At 34.6% G+C, this 20,957-nt stretch overlaps 2 protein-coding genes across 2 annotated transcripts; one reads left to right on the top strand and one right to left on the bottom strand.

The window, feature by feature from the left end:
• The first annotated feature begins 6,316 nt into the window (after window positions 1-6,316).
• On the top strand, window positions 6,317-8,575 carry LOC133292253 (uncharacterized). Its single transcript, XM_061490649.1, has 6 exons — window positions 6,317-6,353; window positions 6,472-6,580; window positions 7,200-7,572; window positions 7,784-8,255; window positions 8,370-8,428; window positions 8,531-8,575. Exons 1-6 carry the CDS (start codon window positions 6,317-6,319, stop codon window positions 8,573-8,575), a joined length of 1,095 nt encoding a protein of 364 aa, XP_061346633.1.
• A 2,220-nt stretch (window positions 8,576-10,795) lies between these two features.
• On the bottom strand, window positions 10,796-18,629 carry LOC133292232 (ubiquitin-conjugating enzyme E2 2). The gene is made up of 6 exons (XM_061490622.1): window positions 18,449-18,629; window positions 17,700-17,826; window positions 17,516-17,541; window positions 16,893-16,982; window positions 16,721-16,809; window positions 10,796-11,202 (listed from the first exon to the last, which is right to left on the bottom strand). Exons 2-6 carry the CDS (start codon window positions 17,822-17,824, stop codon window positions 11,074-11,076), a joined length of 459 nt encoding a protein of 152 aa, XP_061346606.1. The 5' UTR covers window positions 17,825-17,826; window positions 18,449-18,629; the 3' UTR covers window positions 10,796-11,073.
• Window positions 18,630-20,957: the final 2,328 nt, after the last annotated feature.

Here is a 20,957-nt window from a genome sequence, read left to right as displayed (position 1 = left end):
GAACAGCTTGGGGGATGACCAGCTTTGCAAGTGGTGAGACATACTTGGAGATGAAGTATTCTGGGAGATAATGTTTTTAATGTTGAGAAGCTTGCTCTCATGTAGACTTAAGGTTGAGGAACTTGCTGTTATTGAGGAGTCTATGCTGTCATAAGCTTTTAATATTGTGCAGCTTGATGAGATGGGATTTACAGCCTTTGTGGACTAAAGTTTTGCTTCATTGTGAAGGCTTTCAATTTGGGCCTTGTGTTTAATATATATATATATATATATATATATATATATATATATATCCAGATCAAAAGGCCCCTAGCTCGTTGCTTATGCTGAGAGCATGAGTAATGAGATGTATGAATTTGCAAGATGACATATCTGTTTATCAACCTGGAAAATTCATTGTGCTCGTTCCTTTATCTGGAACTATGGTTTGTACTTTGTATGGGTGCTTGAGAGCTTCATAACTGTATTCTGCATTTTTATACAGTTCATAATTCACAATTCATATATTTCGCGTACCTTTCTATTTTGCATGCTCTGTGGTTTGATGTCGCTTAGTCTGTACTTGATGTTACCAGAAGTATCGCGCTTTGGAGGGAGTTTTAACCAGTTAAGGTTTTACCTTCATTTGTTCTTGATTGCGCGTTGGAGGAAGTTTTAACCAGTTAGGGTTTTACCTTCCTTTTTTCTTCATCGCGTTATAGCTTGGAGGAAGTTTCATTACCTTTCTTTCATTTGGAGGATCCTTTCATTTGGAGGGTCCTTTTGGAGGATCCTTTCATTTGGAGGGTTCTTTTGGAGGATCCTTTGGTTTGGAGGGCCATTTTGGAGGATCCTTTTATTTAGAGGGTCCTTTTGGAGGATCTTTTTAATTGGAGGAAGTTTTATTATCTTATTTATTGGAGGAAGTTTCATTATCTTCCTTGTTGGAGGAAGTTTTATCATCTTCCTTTCTTTCTTAATCGCGCTTGAGTATTTAACCCTGAGGCTTTACCCTCAAGTTAAGACTTGAGTTTTCAACCTTTGTCAGGCTTTACCCTCAAGCGTCTTCAAACCTAAGCTTAAGAGCTTTAGGCGTTTGTCAGCATAACGTAGACAAGGCTCGTATCTCTCTTATTTGATGAAACCTGTAATTTCCACATATCTCACAGAATAACAACATCATATCATTAAGATGATAATTGTAATCAAGATCAGGTGAAATTAGTTCAGAATAACTTTGCTGATACCACATATAACTTTTTGAGTTTATCTGTGTTTTATGCGAGATTGTTGTCTTTGCCTGTTATCAGTCTTGAGTTCCTGCAACCTTTTGGGAGTAAAATTTGACAAAATTTGAAAACAGAGTCATAACATTACTTTTTTAAGATTATGTTGGAGTGAGATGGGATTATGTTGGAGCGAGATGGGATCGTCACATCTAACAAATTTAATCTACTCCTCAAGCATAAATTACATTGCGCAAATTCACCTATAGGAGCGGACCTGAATATGATTCTCAATATTATCATATATATACTTTGCAAATTTCTCCTTTGCTTCATCATTCTTATCAAGCTCCCTAAGGGTCTACATAAAATCTTTGATGCTCTTGTGACCAAAGCAAGCCCTCAATCATGGATTTTTATGAGATATTATTAATCCATTCTTCTTCTTCAATCTTCGAAAGTTTATGTATATGTATATAGCATCTCGGTCCATATTCATATCTTCCCACAGACGGCGCCAATGATCAAAACAGATTTTTACAACTGGGTCGATCATGTGATCTTCCTCTACACAAATGGCCTGGAACCGCCTTGGGTCAGATCATCTTGCAGTTGAGCAGCTTTAACCCATGGGTCTTCAACAGAACGAGATGGGGGGTGTACCTGCAAGACACACGCTCAAGTCAGTTATGGTTCTAGCAGGTTTCATTATGTAGAAGAAGATGTGTACCTTAGTATTGATACATAAGTATTTATAGTGGAGAGATGAGCAGCTTAGGGGATGACCAGCTTTGCAAGTGGTGAGACATACTTGGAGATAAAGTATTCAGGGAGATAAGATTTTTAATGTTGAGAAGCTTGTTGTCATGTAGCCAGTTTCATACTTGGGAGATGACCAGTTTCATTCTCTGTATGGAAAAGCTATCTCATATAATAGCTTATGCAATTCAGATCAAAGAATGGAAGCCAATGACTGTGGGAAAAGGTGAACCAAAAATTTCTCACCTGTTTTTTGCGGGTGACTTACTGTTGTTTGCGGAGGCAACCACTGATAATATGTTATTGTGAAGGATTTTCTGAAAAAAACTTGCATCTATGTCACCAGAAAGTGAATGCAGCTAAAACTAGTATTTTTTTTCTCCAGGAATATCCCTTTGGAAGTAGCTGATAATATTGCCCTTATTAGTGGGTTCAAAAAATATCTAATATTGGTAGATGCTTAGGGACCATGATGAAGCATGAGATGGTTACTAAAAACCTATTTGTTGAAACACTGGAGAGAGTTCAATTGGCCTTATCAAATCATTCGGAAGATTGGACCTGTGGCCTATCAATTGGCCTTACCTCCCCAATTGTCCGGCCTACATGACGTATTTCATGTATCTCAATTGAGGAGGTATGTTCCAAACCCACTTCATATGATACGATAGAGATCAGAGAAAATCTAACAAGCCCTACACGACCTGCACGAAATTTAGACCGAATCGAAAAAAAGATCAGGAGCAAGACCATTCCCATAGTTAAGGTGCAGTGGGAAGGACGGGCACCCGAATAAGCAACTTGGGAATGAGAGAGTGAACTTCTGAACCAATATCCCGAGTTATTCGATAGGTATGCTTTTTAAATTTTGAGGTCAAATTTTAAAAAGTTGGGGTGAGTATAATACCCCTAATGATTGAAATTGCATTAATTATAGAAATAATATATATAATAGATAGGTTAATTTACATAGGAGCCCAATTATAAATTAAGACTGTGAAGTGATAGGGGATGACTATGTAATAAGGGAAAGGACCAAGGGGTAAAAGAGTAAGTTCACAATTAGATATAATTATATCATAAAAAGTTTTCTCTCTCTTCTCCATTCTTCTTCCCCATCGTGCTTCTCATCTCCCTCTCCCCTTTCATTTCATTTTTTTCTTGTTTGTCAAGACTCCACCATATGAGTCAAGGAGAAGCTTCCATTGCACTTGGTTCCCTCTCATAAACCCATTTCCCCACTCTTCCCCTCTTTAACCCCTAAGAAGCCAAGATTTGAGAGCAAGAGATCCACCATTCTTGTGCCATTTTCGTGGGTCTTGAGGAGGGTAGCCATTGATGGGAATTTTGAGCTTTTGGAATGTTAGAAATCAACTTGAGTGAAGCTTTGAGGTAAGCCATAAACCATTGTAGGTTGTTTTCTTGAGTTTTTAGTGGATTTCATGATTTTGTGGTTAGGGTTTGAAGCAAAATTGGGGATTTCAAGATTTATGAATTAATAATGGTGTTGATGCTTGAATCATTGTTGTTTGATGTAGGAATATTGATTCTATAGTTGAGTGCATGTGAAAATCACCATAGAAACCTATTGGGGGTTAATGTTTCACTCTTGGAATTGAAGACTTATAGGTTGGACAATTATAATTGGTAATATTGTGAGGATGGTGCCAAGAGGAAGATAAAAGATAAGCCTACAAAAGGTAAACTCTTGAATTTTGAGGACTTTACCCTTTGTTGTTCCACCATACCCTGTGTGGGTAGTTGTGGTTTGTATAACATGTGTGTACATTGGTGTAAAAAATTGGGTGTATATGTATGTTTTGTATTGTGGTTGGTCTTGTGCTTATGCTTAACTGGATTATGGTTGGTCTTGCGCTTATGCTTGACTGGATTGGATGGTCTTGCGCTTATGCTTGACTAGATGGTTCTCTGGCCAATAGAATCGCTATGTGTTGTATGCTATATGCTATTTTGATGCGTGTATAACATGTAAGTGAGCTCAGGGTTGGAGGGGTCTCCAAAGCCCTTTAGTTTACTGAGATTGTCTTTCACCCCTTGTGGGATTTATTTTCAGGATCCATAGATAGTGCAGGAAACGAACCTCAAGGCAGGAGGCCCGAGCAGTGATGCATACTTTCGTATACATTTTGAATATCTTGACATGCTTGCATACTTGTATCATTTGATGAAGGCTCTAGCCAATATTTTGATTATGCATGCACTTATATCAAGATGAATATATTTTGTGGAAAATCATGGTGAAACTTGAGTTGTAATTGAGTTATGTGGATATGTCATTGAGACTTTAACATATTGATGAATATGTAGTTATGTTTTCTTTTCATTTTGATTTGCATGATAAATTGGTAAAGTGTTTGTGGAATGTGGATGCCACATGGTGTGTGACCATGGTTGACCTTTCATTGTCTATTAGGTGTTATGACCCTTGAAGAATGAAAAGGGAACATAATTTCCCCAAGAAATTCACCAAAAACAGGGGAGACCAAGTCTGCCCCAGGTGTTGGGCGCTCAAGCGTGCTATATATGTGAAAATGAGTGAAATTCCCTGCCTCTTGGCGCTGAAGCGCTGATTTGGGAGCTCAAGCGCGGATTTGGGCGCTCCAGCGCACCGGTTCACGCCCAAGCGCGCTGAAAAACCTGACTATGACAAAATTCTTCGCCGTTGGGTGCTCGAGCGCCCATTTTAGCGCTTGGGCGCGCATCCTGAAACAACAACAACCTAGTTTACTAAAATGGTCATAACTTGAGCTACAGATCTCCGATTTGAGCGCGGTTTGAACCCACGTGAAGCTAACTGAGAGATCTATAACAGTGTGAGATGAGAACTATAAAGTAAGTATAGAAATTCCAATTTAATAAAAAGCGAAGAGAGTTTAGTATTGAACTTGAACAAAATAATAATATGATGTTAAATTTAGTTTTGATTATTCCGCAAGGTAATAAGGTTATGGTCACACAATTGGTTATTTTAACTCGGCGTTGCTAAAAAGGAAAAGCAAGTAAGTTTTACAAAGAAAACGAAAAATTTATCCGAGTTTTTAATTGAACCAATGTGATTGTAACTGCGCTTAATATCATAAAACAATATTAACAAACCGGTTCTAGAACGGGGTGTTACAATCTGGCTTTCTTAGAATCTGTGCGTGGACAAGACCTCTGGTGTTGTTTGGAAAAATCATTTTTGTATTACAATCCGGTGCCTCTGGACTTAGAGAAATAATACTATTAATGACCTAAACTTCCAAAGACAGAACCCAACTATTAACCACATTCTGGGTTTAGTTAATGAATTTTCTACAGCTTACCTTCCTTGATCGAATCCTGATTTACCTTCTGATTTCAGAGCTCTACAACTTGGGTGGAGCAAGCCTCCTCTGGGTTGGATGAAACTGAATGTGGACGGAGCTCTGCGAGCTAATTTGGCTGGTTGTGGTGGTCTTGTGAGAGATTGTGATGGTGATGGTAAGGGTTTTTTCCCCACTTTATTGGCATTTGTAATCCCCTACAAGCATAACTTTGGATTATTCTAAGAGAGCGTTTGGTACGCAGGATTCTTCAAGAATCCCGAAAAATTGAATTTTTTTAAATTTTAAATTTTTAGATATTATCATAAACTGAATATAAAAATCTTATTTTTAAAAATTGAGATTTGCGACTAAAAAAAATTTCTCCTCTATCAAACACTTCATAAAGGCACTCGAATATGTATTGGAACTTGGTTGGAGGAATATGGTAGTGGAGAGTGATTCAAAATAAGCTCTTGCCTTACTTACCCCGGGAGATAATGCTGCTCGTGAGCAAGCTTTGCTTGCTAAGATTCGAGTTCTCCTCAATTACAATTGATCAATTGGAGCCACAGACACCCCTCCTCCCTGCTGGCCGTGTTTGTTGATTTTTTTTTGCACTATTTGCTTTGTTTTTGTTTTTCTCTGTCTTTTTATTTCTCAAAAAAAAAAATTAAAGAAGGTTTTTTTTGGGTACAATCCGTAAAGAAGTTTTTGTCTAAACGGAACAAAGACCGAATAAATAACAGCTCATGTGTTTTGAAATTTGAAATTCGAATACACGACAGCGCAGCGCCCCCCACCCACTCTTCCTTTGAAAAGAAGTGCTTCCACGTCAGCGATCTCCCGTTGTAGTCGTAGCATCATTACATTTTGAGTTTTGCCTTTTCCCGCTTCCTAGGACACTTGTCGAAAGCAGACAACTCAAGCGCGTTTCTTGTTTTTTTGATTATTATTAAAACTCAAAACGTAGGAAGAGCAGTTACATAGTAACAGAACATCTCAATCTCAGAAATCAGTGTGTTGCTTTCAATTCAAGACCAGACAATGGAAGAAGAACCCATTAAGGAACAGCCCTCTGCTGGTGTTTCTGGTACTCTCTCTCTCTCACTCAATTGAATCTATTTATTTAAGCATGTCTACAAAGTTGTTGTAATAGTAACATACGATGAAGACAATATAATTAGGTGATTCTGTTTCAGGGAACTCTGCGAGACCCAAGCTTCTGAGATATGCACTCCGTTCTTCCACTAAATCCAAGGATCTCAAGCCAGATGCATCTGATCGCTCCAATTCTTCTGAATCTAAGAGGTACTTTCTTCCTTACATTTTGTTTCTATTATACAACTCTCGAATTTACGCATGTCTAAACAAATGAATCATGTGAATCTGAATTCTCAGAATTGCCAGAACTATGCGGTTTCTCGTAATTTAGAGGAACGTGATTTGTACGATAATTTTAGAGAGATTTAATTTTGATCTTACCAATTTGGGTTTTTATACGGATGGCATTCCCGGCACTGATAAGGAATATTGAGAACTCGAGATTCGTTGTTTTTTGCGGTAAAGTTGCAATCTTTGTATCCTCTGACAGTTCAAGTCTCAGCATTCTGATTGGGACCAAAATGTTATCGGACATTTTACATCTTGGAGTCACCACTTCCAACATTAATTACAGTACTTTTTAAAGGCAGTTTAAGGAGTTTTTTTCGTTAAATACTTGTTAATTTTTAATTCCTTTTTTTTTTTTTTTTGTAATAAATTTTTAATTCCTTAACCAGTACTCGTTTCCTGGACTCACTTTTTAATTGCTTTGCTGTTTGCCCTGTCTCTTAAGACAACATGAAATAAGTGGCCCCTTTTTGTTTTTCTTTGTGTGTGTGAAATCGAAGTAGAGTATATGTTTAAAAATTCTAATTTTCATTTTCAGTGGGAGAAGTACTCCCAGTGTAAGTAAAAGTGTGAGTGTTCTTGATTTCTCTGGCAAGGACAAGTCTACCAGTGCTAAACCACCAAGAAGGCTTTCCATTCCTACCAAAGCATCTGTCACTCCAAGCACAAAGCTTGTTGGCAACATTACCCCAATCTCAGAGGCCAGAACAAGGAGGTCTGGTAATGGCCAAGGGCCACAAAGCAGAACCCAAACACCCACTTCTGACATTTCCAGAACATCCAGCCGAATGAAGTTCAATCTCCTGTCTTCAGCTTCATATTGGTTAAACCAGATCAAACTCTCTGAATCTGCTGCCAAGCACTCAGTTTCACTTGGATTCTTCAAACTAGCTTTGGAGGCAGGATGTGAGGTAACACCACAAATCAATAGGCAATGCACAAACACACATCCATCAATTATTTTCTGCCTGTTTCAATTGTCTCTCCTTGTTAACTGTTTTTAGTTCCGATGGATCTATTTAACCACTATCCAGCCATATTTTCTTTATGGATTTGTGCAGTTACCATTCATTGAACCTCTTTCTTTTTTTCATGGTTTCTTTGTTTAAATATCAACCATAGCCTTTCCAGAAAATGCAAGATGAGCTAAAATCTTATGTGCGACGACATCAACTTGCTGAACTTGGAGAACAAGTGAAAGAACTGCTTGAAAGCTATAATATTGAAGAAAACATAGAGCAGTCGCAATTGTCTGAAACTATTTCACAGATGCCAGAGTTGGGAGCTCCATCCTCTGATGACGAAGTGCACTGCTACATTTCTTCTTCTACCATGGCTGCTGGAAAAGTAAAACCAAAGTGCTCAAACACTGATTCTACTCCAACTACTCCTGTTACATCAGACTCAACCAAGAAGGAAACTCGTCAAAAGAATACTCCTGGATCATCCAGGTTGAGAGAAAATCTCAGAATGAGCTCCGCAAATTCAAGACATGCCTTTGACAGTGGGAATCGTAGGTCAGTTAAAAAATCAGAGAAGCCAAGTAAGCACGAAACTAATAAGGAGAAGGGAAAGAAATCTAATGTTAAAGAAGGCAAGAGTACAACTCTCTTTTATCATATTTTATTTTTTATTTTTGGTAAATTACTTTTGATATATTTTAGTTCACTTAGTCTAACACCTTGGTATGATTTATTTGCTCTCACAGTTCCGCTCAACCCTACTACACTTGCTGAAGATAATGTACAGGGAAACAAAGAAAATATGGTAAGTGGCTTACTACTATGAAGTGTAGTTTTTACTTTTTACAATTTGTGTTGAAAAAGAAGATAAAGAGAATGGCTAATATATTGCTTCTCTCTCTCGTAGGACGTTCATACTACTGATGAGATCAGTTTGACAGAAGAAGTGTAAACAAGGCTTTTGAGCTTGCATTTCTGAATTTTTATTGCTCTCAAATTTCAAAGTTTGTCTATAGTGTTTGTTCTATGAGTGTGGAGCTTGCTTCTCTGTAGTACAGATTAAAATTGTTTTCTTACCGTCTGCTGTCGAAAGCTGCATTTCTTCTTGTTTGATCACTTAGAATGTTTTGTGCTTGTTTCCTAATATACAGTTGTTAATCAAACCAAGCTGTATTGAATATTATGGTTGGTTTATAGTTGATTTTAATTTATGAAGACTATAGATTTCTGACATAATTCTGTATCTTTCGTGTATTTATTATTTACTCTCCGATATTTATGCGAATCTCAATGCTTTCTGATCTTTTATATGATGAATGTGTATGTTAAAATGATCATATTAAAAGATATTGACTGTTTTCACACCCGATTGTCGTCAGTGTCCATTTGGGTTGCTCGGATTGAATATTCCATAAACATTATCATTGGATTGGATGTATATTATTAAGGGAAAAACGTCTCTTTTAAATAATGGTGATTTTAGTTAAAATTAGTATTTTTTATTTAAAATTTAAATTATAAAAAACCACCCATTTTTTCTTCATATTCTCATTATGTATTTTTTTTTTCTCACTTAAAATAATTTTCTTTTTCTTACTTAAATAACATAAATTTATGTTCATTTAAAGAACAAATACTACTCCCTATTAATAAAAAAACAAAAATAAAATGGGTGAGTGACAAATTGACAAATTAATTCACATCACAAATCCAATCGTGCAGTGTGTTCTATACTTATCTTCCCTTTATTGTTGTCTTGTTTTTACTTTACCTCAATCTATGTTGTTGTGTTTGAGTAAGGCATCAAAATTGGATTTCTTGTGAAGTGAATTTTTTTCCCCCTAAAACAAAAGTGAGGTTCAATGCGTCACAGAAGACTGGATTTGTATATTCATTTATTAACTCGCACTGATATTAACTCAAAGCGTCACAGAAAAAGAAAGAAAGAATTCTTTTTAACCCATATTTTTTTTTTATAATTTCTTTTAAGTCTCAAAAAATTTACCCTACTAGTATGGAGTAACTACAACAGATACACCAAAGGTTTTCTCCCAAATCTGAACTATGCTTTCTCCTCCTATAATTGCGTTAACACCTGTGCAAAGAAAATAAATAAATAAAAAAGCATAAAAAATAATGGTGTCCATTACCTTCACTTGCTCTAGATTGACCGTTCTTTTTATTTTGAAACTGTAGAAGCATCGAAGCAAAATAACGTTATCAAGCAAACTCTAAGCGTAAAATACCAATGAAAATTTTGAAGAAAAAAATAAGGAAGCTATAGAACATAATGAAAAAAGTAAAATAGAAACTTACATCAGATAAAGAACCAAAAACTTAACACACCAAAAATAAATTAAATCAAAATGAAAAATATAAAATATAAAATCAATAATTTAATGTTAGGTAAATACTAGAAAGAACTTATATAGTGCGTATCCTTTGTAATTTGAAAACATAAAAAATTGATTTAAGTCCATATGTTATTAAATGCAATGAATCTTTTCTATGTCAAACCAAAAATTATTAGATGAAATGAACTAATTAATGAAATAAAAGAAAAATTATTTTAAAATTTCAATCAACGGGCCCTAACAAAGCTCCTTTTCTTCTCTCATCTTTTAAGAGTTTTGTGACATCTCAATAAGATGAAAACGTAAAAGCAACAAATTAATACCAGTAAACAAACTCTAAATGCAAAATATCAGAAAAAAAATTTAAAAAAAGAAAAGCCACTCAAATAGTATAAAAATAGCTTACCTTAAAAAACTGAAAAAGTTAAAAAATGAAACTCTAAAATATAAAAATTTAAACAGAACCAAAATATAAAAGATAAAAATAATAAAATAACTTAGTGTGAAAAAATTTAAAATATTACGACAAATTAAAATATGAACATTTTATATTTTTTAATTCATCTATTATTAAACGAAATCAAACCTTTGTATGCCAAACATAACTAAATATAATCAAATAATTAATGATGACACATAACATGCATAAATCTTACTTTATATAATATATTAGATACAATGTCAGTATAGCCATGTTTACCAAGTATATTACAATCTATATATATAAAACAAAAGACTACTTCATAAATCATGCACGTATAGGACTTCGAAAGCAAAAGTTATTCAAACATAGACGGAAATTCTAGCAAGCATAGTGCACTGTGTCAGAGCATATCATAAAATGACCCACCCATACAATATAAACGAAATTGAACTGTGTTGACAACAATCTGATTCAAATTGACAGAGAATTCTATATTACAGGAACTGACATGGCCAACCCAAAAACTACTATGAATTAAAGATAAGATGATCGGAACATTCAAAACAGCAAGGAATAAGACTTGGAATTTTGTAAGTTTGCACAATGATTCTTATAGGTAGCAACGCAACCTAACACATGCCTTAAAAGGCCTACATGCATATAAAGATGAGCTTAATCGGCTGTCCAACTCTGCTCCACAATTTCCCTCACTCTTCGATTGTACTCACGCTTGTTCTCGCTAAACATTCGCGCTGCTTCTGAGTTTGCAGGAGAATTTGGGTTGGGGTCACAGAGCAATGACTGCCAAGATGGAATAATTACCATTCAGAAAATAATGATAACATGCTGACTACTACATAGCACGGATAAATCAAATAATTTTTTTTTAACAAGAGAGTATTCTATTTACATATGGAAAAAAGTGTTCCCCTGAAACTTCCAAATACAATATTGGGATAGAATCAGGAAGATAGCAATTCGATCATGCATAAAAAACTTCTCTACTTTCAATCACCCTAGAAGCTGATATATTGCAGGTCATATCAGAATGGCAAAAGGTAATGTTCTAGATTATCTCATCCGTAGCAAATGGTGTGCCACTGCGCCTCATACTCTTGCAACAAGGGTATACTGGCACCATGATGCCCAGTGCAGGGCAACATAGAAGCATGGCTAATCATATTAAAGATATTTAATATGCTAGATTTAAAATAATAATAGACAAGTAAAAAACTGATATACGTGCCAATGATGGCCTTGTTGCCCAGTAGCACACAATTTTCTAAGAAGCACCTCATACAAGGTTTAATTCCAGGTGTCCAGTGAGTTCCAATACTCACATCTAGCACAACCTTCACATCTCCTAACCAAGTCTTAGGGCCTCCTTTGTAAACAAAAAGGGGAATCAACACGCACAAACACACCTCATACTAGGTTCAATTCCCAGTTTCCATTGAGTTCCACTACCCACATCTAGCGCATCCTTCACATCCCCTCACCAAGTCTTAGGACCTCCCCCCTTGTAAACAAAAATGAGAACAAATACACACACATACACATATACACTTCATACCAGGTTCAATTCCCAGTTTCCAGAGTGTTCCAATACTCACATCTAGCCCACCCTACACATATATATGTGTGTGCGTGCAAAACAAATATAACAGGCTTCTCCTACAAGTTTGGTTCAGTGATCTTTTTTGGCAAAAGAATCTGTTAGGTATTCCTCTGCTTGACCATGTGGGAAGAATGAGTAAGGGGCAAAAGAGGGATTTGGATCGTAACAACCTTGCCTATAGTTGCAAGGTTGTTAATTCTTCTTTTCCTTTAAAGATTAGTCAAGAGATATCACCAACTCCAGGGCAACCAATTAAGGAACCCATGTTCATTCTGGTGGCAGTAGGCTTGCTTGATTCAACTGGCAATGATATTCCTCTTCGACTACTTAAGATGATTTTCGAGCAATGATAAAGCAGTCTACACTATAATCCTTCAAGTTACCAAGAAAGAAGAATGGTTCTCTGATATATTTGATATGCCGGTTCCATCTTTGTTGAGTGGGTACAGTACACCAATCCATCTTGAATGCAATCTAAGTGATGGTGACCTGTTTTTTCTACTGGCTAATGATTCTGATGAATTAAACAATTGGAAGGCTGATCAAATTTCAGCACAAAAGCTTATGCTCAACTTAGTGGATGATTTGCAACATGACAAACAGCTGGTTCTGAATCCCAAGTTTGAGGAAGGGTTCAAAAGTATACTAGGCGACTCAAGTCTGGACAAAGAATTTGTGGAAAAGGCAATCACTACACCTGGTGAGGGAGAAATGATGGAAGTTGCAGATCCTGATGCTGTACGTGCTGTTTGAACATTCATCAGGAAGAAGCTTGCAAGTGAACTTGATAGCAGAGTTCCTCACTAGGGGTGTAAATGGACTATGCGGTCTATTAGGAACCTACAGCTTGACCTATCTTAGGTCTGGCCTAGCTTGATCTATTTAGAAAATAGAGTATGTTTATGCTTTTAGAAAAAACCGTTTAAAAATTAGGCCATAAACCCACTCTGAAAAGCCTAGCCTAAAAGCCTGCAGGTTGACCTATTAAATTTTTTAATAAAATAATATATTTATGATAGGGGAAGGATATTGTAACAACCAATTAATGTTACTACCAATCAATTTCACCGTTAGATCAATTATATTGATCAAATGGTTATATTTATTTCCATCTTTGTATGGTTATGGTTTCCCATATTTAATACTTTATATTTATTTCCACCTTTGTATGATTATGATTTCTCATATTTAATGCTTTCATACTAAATATGGGGAATCATAACCATACAAAGATGAAAATAAATATAACCGTTGGATCAACATAATCAATCTAACGGTGAAATTGATTGGTAGTAACATTGGTAGTAACACTAATTGGTTGTTACAATATCGTACCCCTTTATGATATATATTGTTCACTTCTCCTAACCCTAATTTCTTTTCTCTTTTGCTTCACTTCACACTCTCACGCAGTCACGGTCTCACCCGTCTTTGCTCTTTCTTCCACTGCTTCACATCTAAATTCATTTTTCAGCTTGGGCAAAACAGTAGCTTTACATCACCAAGTGGCATTATTTTGTTTATTCTGATTTTATTGTATCCTTTTGTTTTAGATGTTTACTTTTCCTCCTCGCCACTCATGATCAAATAATGGGATTTCATCTTCTTTAACTTGTAGGTTTGAAAAGCATTGCCTCTGACTCTACTGAGTAGTTACTGGGCTTTAAACATCGGAACAATAACATCGCTACAAACTCCCAAGTACGCAAATTGTGGAGCATAGTAGAGTATATTGTTAAGGTTCGAACAATACCTGGATTTATTGGAGTAGTATTGCGATTGTACAACAGTGACACATTAACAAACCCATCATCATATTTAAACGAAGAGGATTCAAAGGTAATGTTGTTCTTGTAGTCACTTGAATTTTTCTTACTGGCTCTGAGTTCTGCCATGTTACTTTTTTTTAGTTAATTTAAGAAAATCATTTTGACCAAAAGACATTTCCTGAAATCATGATTTGTAACACTACTTTTCAAAGTAATGGGATTGATGTTGTTTTAGTAATTTATAAATATTTATTTAAATTTCAAAATATAATATTAATTTAAATTAATAAAGAAAGTCCAAATCATATATGTGTGTCTGCGTGCGTGCATGTGTGAGCGTGTGTCTATATATTTCAAAGTTTTTGAAATAGAACTCAACTGATAATAGGAGTCATGTATTAGGAATATAAAATTTATATAACATAGAAATGAAAATAACCATCTTAGGGCAAAAAAGCTGTTATTTGTTATATCTTATACAAATTTTTTCTATAACTTCCTATGTGCATTTGAAGTTTTATTTATTGGAACAGATGCTACTTCCCCTTAAACTACTTATCTTGTATGATTGGTCATTACTTCGTTTAAGATAAACTACTTCTGGATTTGATTATGGCATCCCCAAAAATTATTTTTCTTTCTTTTGATTGATTTTATTTTTCAGGAAGATAATGTTTGAGTGGCACAAAAAGTGAAAATGATCAATCAAAGGAGGAGGAAGATAATAAGAAGGCTAACTAAAAGATTGTGAAGACTGCCAAGAGCAAAGAAAAAGCTCCTACAAATAACTATTTCATGTGTTGTTATAAACATTATTTAAGGATATTTGTGATCTTGCTAAAAAATTGTTAGAATTTTTATAATTTGGACTCTTGCTGGAAACACTGTTTAAAGAATGAGAAATTTCATCTTTTTTATTTTAGTTTGGTTTGCAACTTGGTAGGCTTAATAGGCTATATTAGACTTTTCATTTTTTTCCACTAGGCCAAGTCAGGCCTATAAACCAAGCTTTTAACAGGCTAATAGGACGGAGTAGGCTCTAAATGTTTTACATAGGCATAGGCCATTAAGGCCAAAGCCTAACCTAACTTTATGCATTTACACCCCTATTCCTCAGCACAATGAAATATAATAGGAGCTCAGAAGAATATGTGTTCAATCACTCTAAGATGGCCAAGCATGCTCTGAAGAATATTTCTCTTGCTTACCTTGAGGATCAAGAGTTTACCAACCTGTGCTACATGAATATAAAACTGCTACATATATGACTGAGTAGTTTGCAGCTTTGGCGACCACAATGGAAGTTCAAGAAGGGAAATGGGACCCAGTGGAAATAATTATGTGTGAAGCCACCTGTTACTAGAGTTTATTCTAGACAGGTGTCCAAGGGAGCATCACACCAAGCAAGGGCCAACATACAAAAGTGTGACTGAACCCAGGGCGGGAAAATTAGTTAAGGCAGCTGTAACAACTTCAGGAGGGGAGGGGCAAAAGAATAGAGAAGAGAAAGGAGAGGGGTAAACTAGATCTGAGTGAGAAGCTGTAAAGGGGAGAGACCAGGCCTCTCGAAAGCCTGCTACTATCAAATTTCATTTCCATTTCTATACTGTAATCCCATCTCTCTATACTGTAATATCATTTTACATGACTCTGATATCAGTTAGATATCATTGACCTCAATAAAACTTCCACAGTCTCCATTTCAAGCCTTATTCTTACTCCTGGGTTTTAACATTATGCATCATAAGTAAATTGGTCCTTACAATTCATGCAGAAGGACCTTAGTGGAACGTCTTTCACTGGCTAACCTTCAGCTCGATGACAAGGTGAATCTTTTAGGGGGAAATACTGTTACACACTCCAATGCTAGACCACATGGGAATTATGAGTAAGGGGAAGAAGAGGGAATTTGATTGTAACAACCTTGCCTAAGCAGCAAGGTGGGAGGGAAGAAGAGGGAAACAGTGAGAAGCAAAAATAAATGGGGAGGAATAGGTAGGCGAGAAGTTCATCTAGCCACCGAGTGAGTTTTGGGGGCTATGGGCAGGCAGGTTTGCAGACCCTCTAAGTTTTGCAGCATTCTGTCTTTCTTTTTCTTATTTTTGAGTGATTTTGATCTTTGTAATTGGAGCTTATCCCAATTTCTATGTAACAAAACACCTGGATCTTATCAGAATCCATTAAGAGAATTCTACAAAACAGGAGGGTCTGAACGTCTCCTAAAGCAGTGAAAATACATCAGATCAGAACAGCAATGCGTCCCTTTGCATGTCGGACCTAAAAAAATTCTTACAAGCCCCACCAACAAGAAAGCTAAGAAAACAAGCTTGTCCTATAAAAGGCATTAAGGAATATTAAGGCTTAAAGGCTGGAATTACACCACACTCGTCTGATAGTCAATGATATCTGATTTTAAACTGGGATATAAAAGGACTCGCAAAGAATATAAGAATAATTAAAAACTGGGTTCTAGTAAAACAAAATAAAGTGCTTTGGGTTTGGCAAAGAGAACAAGACCATGATAGTCTTTTAAAAACTAAAGTCCAGAAATGCATATTCCAAACTTTGACAAAAAAAAAGGTAAAAGCAATGGAGACAAAGGGAAAAACCAAGTTAACATCACAGTGAATCAAGACATGAGTCAGCAAACAGAAAGGGACATGTTACAATGACGGGTAATGCCTTAAAGTAGATAATTCTTCAATAGACAAAAAGGTGTAACTAATGAGCAATGCAACTGGATTGTGCATGAAATTGAGCAAAGAAGTGTTGGTGTGGGCAGAGTGGCCTGCACACATCCAGAGGCAAAGAAAACCAAACCTCAAGTGTAGGGTTAATCATGTAAGTATATCTGCTTGCTTTCTTCTTTTGCTAAATATACAAAGATGAAAAGAAATGTAGATATTGTTGACTATACTTGACAAAATGATACCTGGATAGAAGTGAGTATAGCAGCTACATCATATATAGGACTCCACTGATTTTGTAATATATCCAAACAAATACTTCCATCCGCATAAACTGCACAGAGTAGAAAAATTACATTGATAGCTAGATAGCTAATTTATGGATAAAAAGGTTAATATTTACCACCTAAAACTTACTGTTTGGATGAAACATTCTAGACACAAACCGTACAGTTGGTGGCTTGTTTGGATAATCCTCAGAAAATTGGAGAGTCAACTTAAACGTGCCTGAATAACTCAAAATATGTAGACATGTAATTATGTAAATATATCTAATATCATGACAATGTCACGAGACAGAAAATATGACATCCAAATATGTAAAGACTATAGCACCATGATCACCCAATTTTGCAAGCTAAAGTACAACACAGCTCCATGGGGAAAAAAGAATTGAGAATATAAATCTCTCCTTCAAAGTGTAAATATAATCTCTAATAGGCACATTAAGTAGAGTATCAATAAGACAATAGACAAGAGTTAGAATGAAGATTGGAAACCAAAACAAAAGAGAGAAAGAAAACCATAAAATACCATCAAACCATAGAGAAGTATGATAACCTAGACACCTATTGAGGACATCCATGAAAGGGCCACAACATTCTTTGCAACATGATTCTAATACCATCTAGAAAGCAAACTCATCTAATACATCAGAATCATTAAAATTGCATGTAATACACAAGATGGCTAAATAACCTAGTCGACACGTGTGTCAAAATCGTTTTCAGATAGGAGCCGTGGTTAAAGGACAGACTCACCTCCATCCCATGGAGTATCATCTGGACTGCAATCCAAAGCAGACAAGAAAGCAGAAATTGCTTATCCATCCATACTTAAACAAAGTGAAAAAATAAAAAATAAAATAACATAATATAAAATGAGATGACTATATTATACAAGAAAGTGAACAATGCATCTTTACCCAATTTCAATTCAACTCACCCAAATATGACAGCATTCCACAGCATTATGTTGTTATCCTGGGGAGCACCACTGATTCCAGCAGGTGGATCTTGCTGCAGCCTCTTAAAATCTCTCATCAGCCTCTTCCTAGCAGGAGTCGACATTGCTAAAAATCCACAGCCACAAATAGAAAACGATATAAACTTCAATTTTCTATTTAACAAAATAAATAAATAAATGAAAATCCAACAAAACAAAACCTAGTTCACACTATATGCATAAAAGACACATCCAATAGGCCAATTCTGATTCCACTGGTAGAGAACCATAATTCATGTTTTGTCAACATAGACCATAGACGTCGAAAATGAAGGTAAGACTCGAAACACATTTTGAAACCCTGAACGTTAATCGTAAACCTATCATTCCATAATTTTACTCGGAAAATTTTCCACAATCATAATTCCTAGGGCAATAATTTCACGCCAAGAATAGAAAAAAAAAAAAAACGATTTAATTCCCCCACTAATCTCATATTGCAGGCTTGCAGCCTCATCGGCAACAGAGCACAAAACCCCAAAATCAACAAATAGTAGGAATTCATAATGAACAAAAAAAATGAAAAAGGGATTTGATGTAGATCCACCCTCTGCACCAATCATCACCACCGTCCAGTACAGAAAAATTGTAAACTCGAATAAACAAGAGAACAAAATTATTTTATTCTGTTTTAAAAAAATAATTCAATTTAAAAAGGAGGGAAAAAGAAGAAGAAGAAATTGACTCACCCGGAAGGTGTGAGTGTGAGTCCGATTGAGGTTGTGAAAGGGGAAAGCAAGATCATTCAAAGAAGGGAAGGTTGTGGGTGCGGCGGAGATGAAAGTTATTGGTTTATTCTTTTCATATTCATCTTAGAATTTAGAAGTGTCCTGTTATTGGATTGGGGTTGAGGTCTAATCACCATCTCCCCCCACCCTCACTTTAATTTATTTGCTTTTTCTTTTTCTTTTTCTTTTTTTAATAGGCTTATGTCAATCAACAATCATCGTTCATCAACTTGTACTAAAAATTATAATTAAATAATCAGTATATATTTTCTTTTAAAAATATACTTTTATATTGATGGAAAATATTTTCTTGTACATATATCGATTTTTTATTATTATTCTTTTATAGGTGGGTGAGTCTCATATATAATATCTCTATAACATAAGAAAATTTCTCTCTTATTACATGAGATTAACTTTTTCTATTAAAACAAGTATCCATTATATTTCTAATTACCAGACTTTAAGGGCTCGTTTGGTGGACAAGATAGGAGAAATGTAGGATATGATGATATAGGGTTGATAAGAATAAAATATGATATGGAGTTGATTAGCCTATACCATATCAGTTTGATGAGCACGCGATTAGCAATATGATAAGATTATGTAGAAGAAAAAATGAAAAACAAAAAACAAAATATAATGCAATAAATACAAATATATTGAGTAACGTGAGGATATATTGGGTAGAGTGAGAATATCCTGGGTATCCTATATTGTTATCCTATCGTATTAAATCCTAACCCAGCTCCCCGCGTAGGATAAGAAATCTGAAATTATGTATTGAATTGGATAAAATGAGACAATAGGATAAACTAATTATATCCTATTGACCCACCAAACAAGAGATAAAAGTAGAACATGATAAGTTATCCTATCCTATCTTCTTTATCAGGTGCTCCAAACAGACCCTAATAATCATACGTGTGAACCTGGGATTTGGTGCTCCCTCTCATAACACTAATTTTTGTTTCCCATTTTATCCCTGCTATTTTTCTTCTTTTCCAATTTTATCCTTCCGTTTATATTAAAGAACCACCTAAAAAATAATAGTCTCGGACCACAATCAATTCTCCGGTGAGCCTGAGTGCTCCCGTTATATTAAAATAAATAAATAAATTGGGTTCCTCGTATTTTTGGGCTACTTGGAGTTCGCTCGATAATATATTGCTAGTTAATCAGCAACTAGCTACTCGTACAATACTCAAAAATTTAATAAGAGAATTTAACTAAAAAGACTGTAAATGTTGTATTGTTATTATAAGATATTACACTATTTGATTTGATTTGATTTTTTTAAGATGTCATTTGATTTTGTTTAAGTATTTATGATGCGAATTTTTTTTTATTAGTCATGTCATGGTAATACTTTTTTAAAGTTTTTTTTTACAAAAAATACTTTTAAAAAAATAATTCTTAAACCAATGTTATGTTTAAATCCGGTTTCTCTCAACTTAAAATTTAAGCCATACGTTGTAAAAGAAATTTGGTCTGCTGTTTTTTTTTCTATATAGATTTTAGACCCTATTTATTATTATTTTTTAACAATTTATAACTATTTTTTAAGTTTTTATAATATTTATTTTATAATTCTAATAAAAACTGCTATTATTAAATTAAACTTTTACTCGTATATAGAGTTTGATATGGTCTAATATTTCGATCAGGTAATTTCTTTTATTTGCTCCCGTATTATTATGACTTAACTAGTTGAGATTGCGCCAAAATTTACACATGATACATGTTTAATTGAAATAATTTTACAAGAAAGAATAAATATTTTTGAAAATTATATTAATATCAGAATAATATTATAATATGCATAATATATAAATAATTTAAAACATTAAAATTCATTCTTAATTTTAAAAATTATACATTTCAAAATATTATATAATATCAAATGGGACCATGCTAACTTAAAGTGTGGTTCAAATTTCTTAAAAAACAGTCCGTGATAAAAATACAAAATGATATAAAGTCAGAATTATTAATAAAGAAAGAAGGTGTAACGAGATTTCGTAAGTAACAATTTCTTTTGTATAGATTTGATTCACAAAAATTACGTGAACTAATATATTAAAAATAGTATCACTTAGTGCTCACTTATATTTTATAAATTTAAGATCCACATAACTTATTACAAAGAATCACAAAGAAGAGATATGTACAAAGGAAAGGAAAGCATTGAACCAAGTCACAAATGTGGCCTGGTTTAACATTGAGCATCCTTGATGATAACTAACTTATGTTTTATGTGTTTTTAAAATATAAAATATTTTATTTAGTCATCTATATCTGATAATTTAGTCTTACGTTGCTTCGAAATTCTCAGAAAAGAGTTTTTTTTTCCAATTTCTTAACAAATAAAAATGTAGAATGATATAAAGTCAGAATTATTAATAAAGAAAGAAGGTGTAACGAGATTTCATAAGTAACAATTTCTTTTGTATAAATTTGATTCACATAA

This window comes from Gastrolobium bilobum, unplaced genomic scaffold (genome assembly GCF_033153095.1).
Source record: "Gastrolobium bilobum isolate Gb01-03AN ecotype WA unplaced genomic scaffold, APGP_CSIRO_Gbil_v1 utg2182, whole genome shotgun sequence".
In the NCBI taxonomy this organism is placed as follows: Eukaryota; Viridiplantae; Streptophyta; class Magnoliopsida; order Fabales; family Fabaceae; genus Gastrolobium; species Gastrolobium bilobum.
The sequence above is the reverse complement of the archived record's forward strand: the minus strand, read 5'-3'. Positions and strand labels throughout refer to the sequence as shown.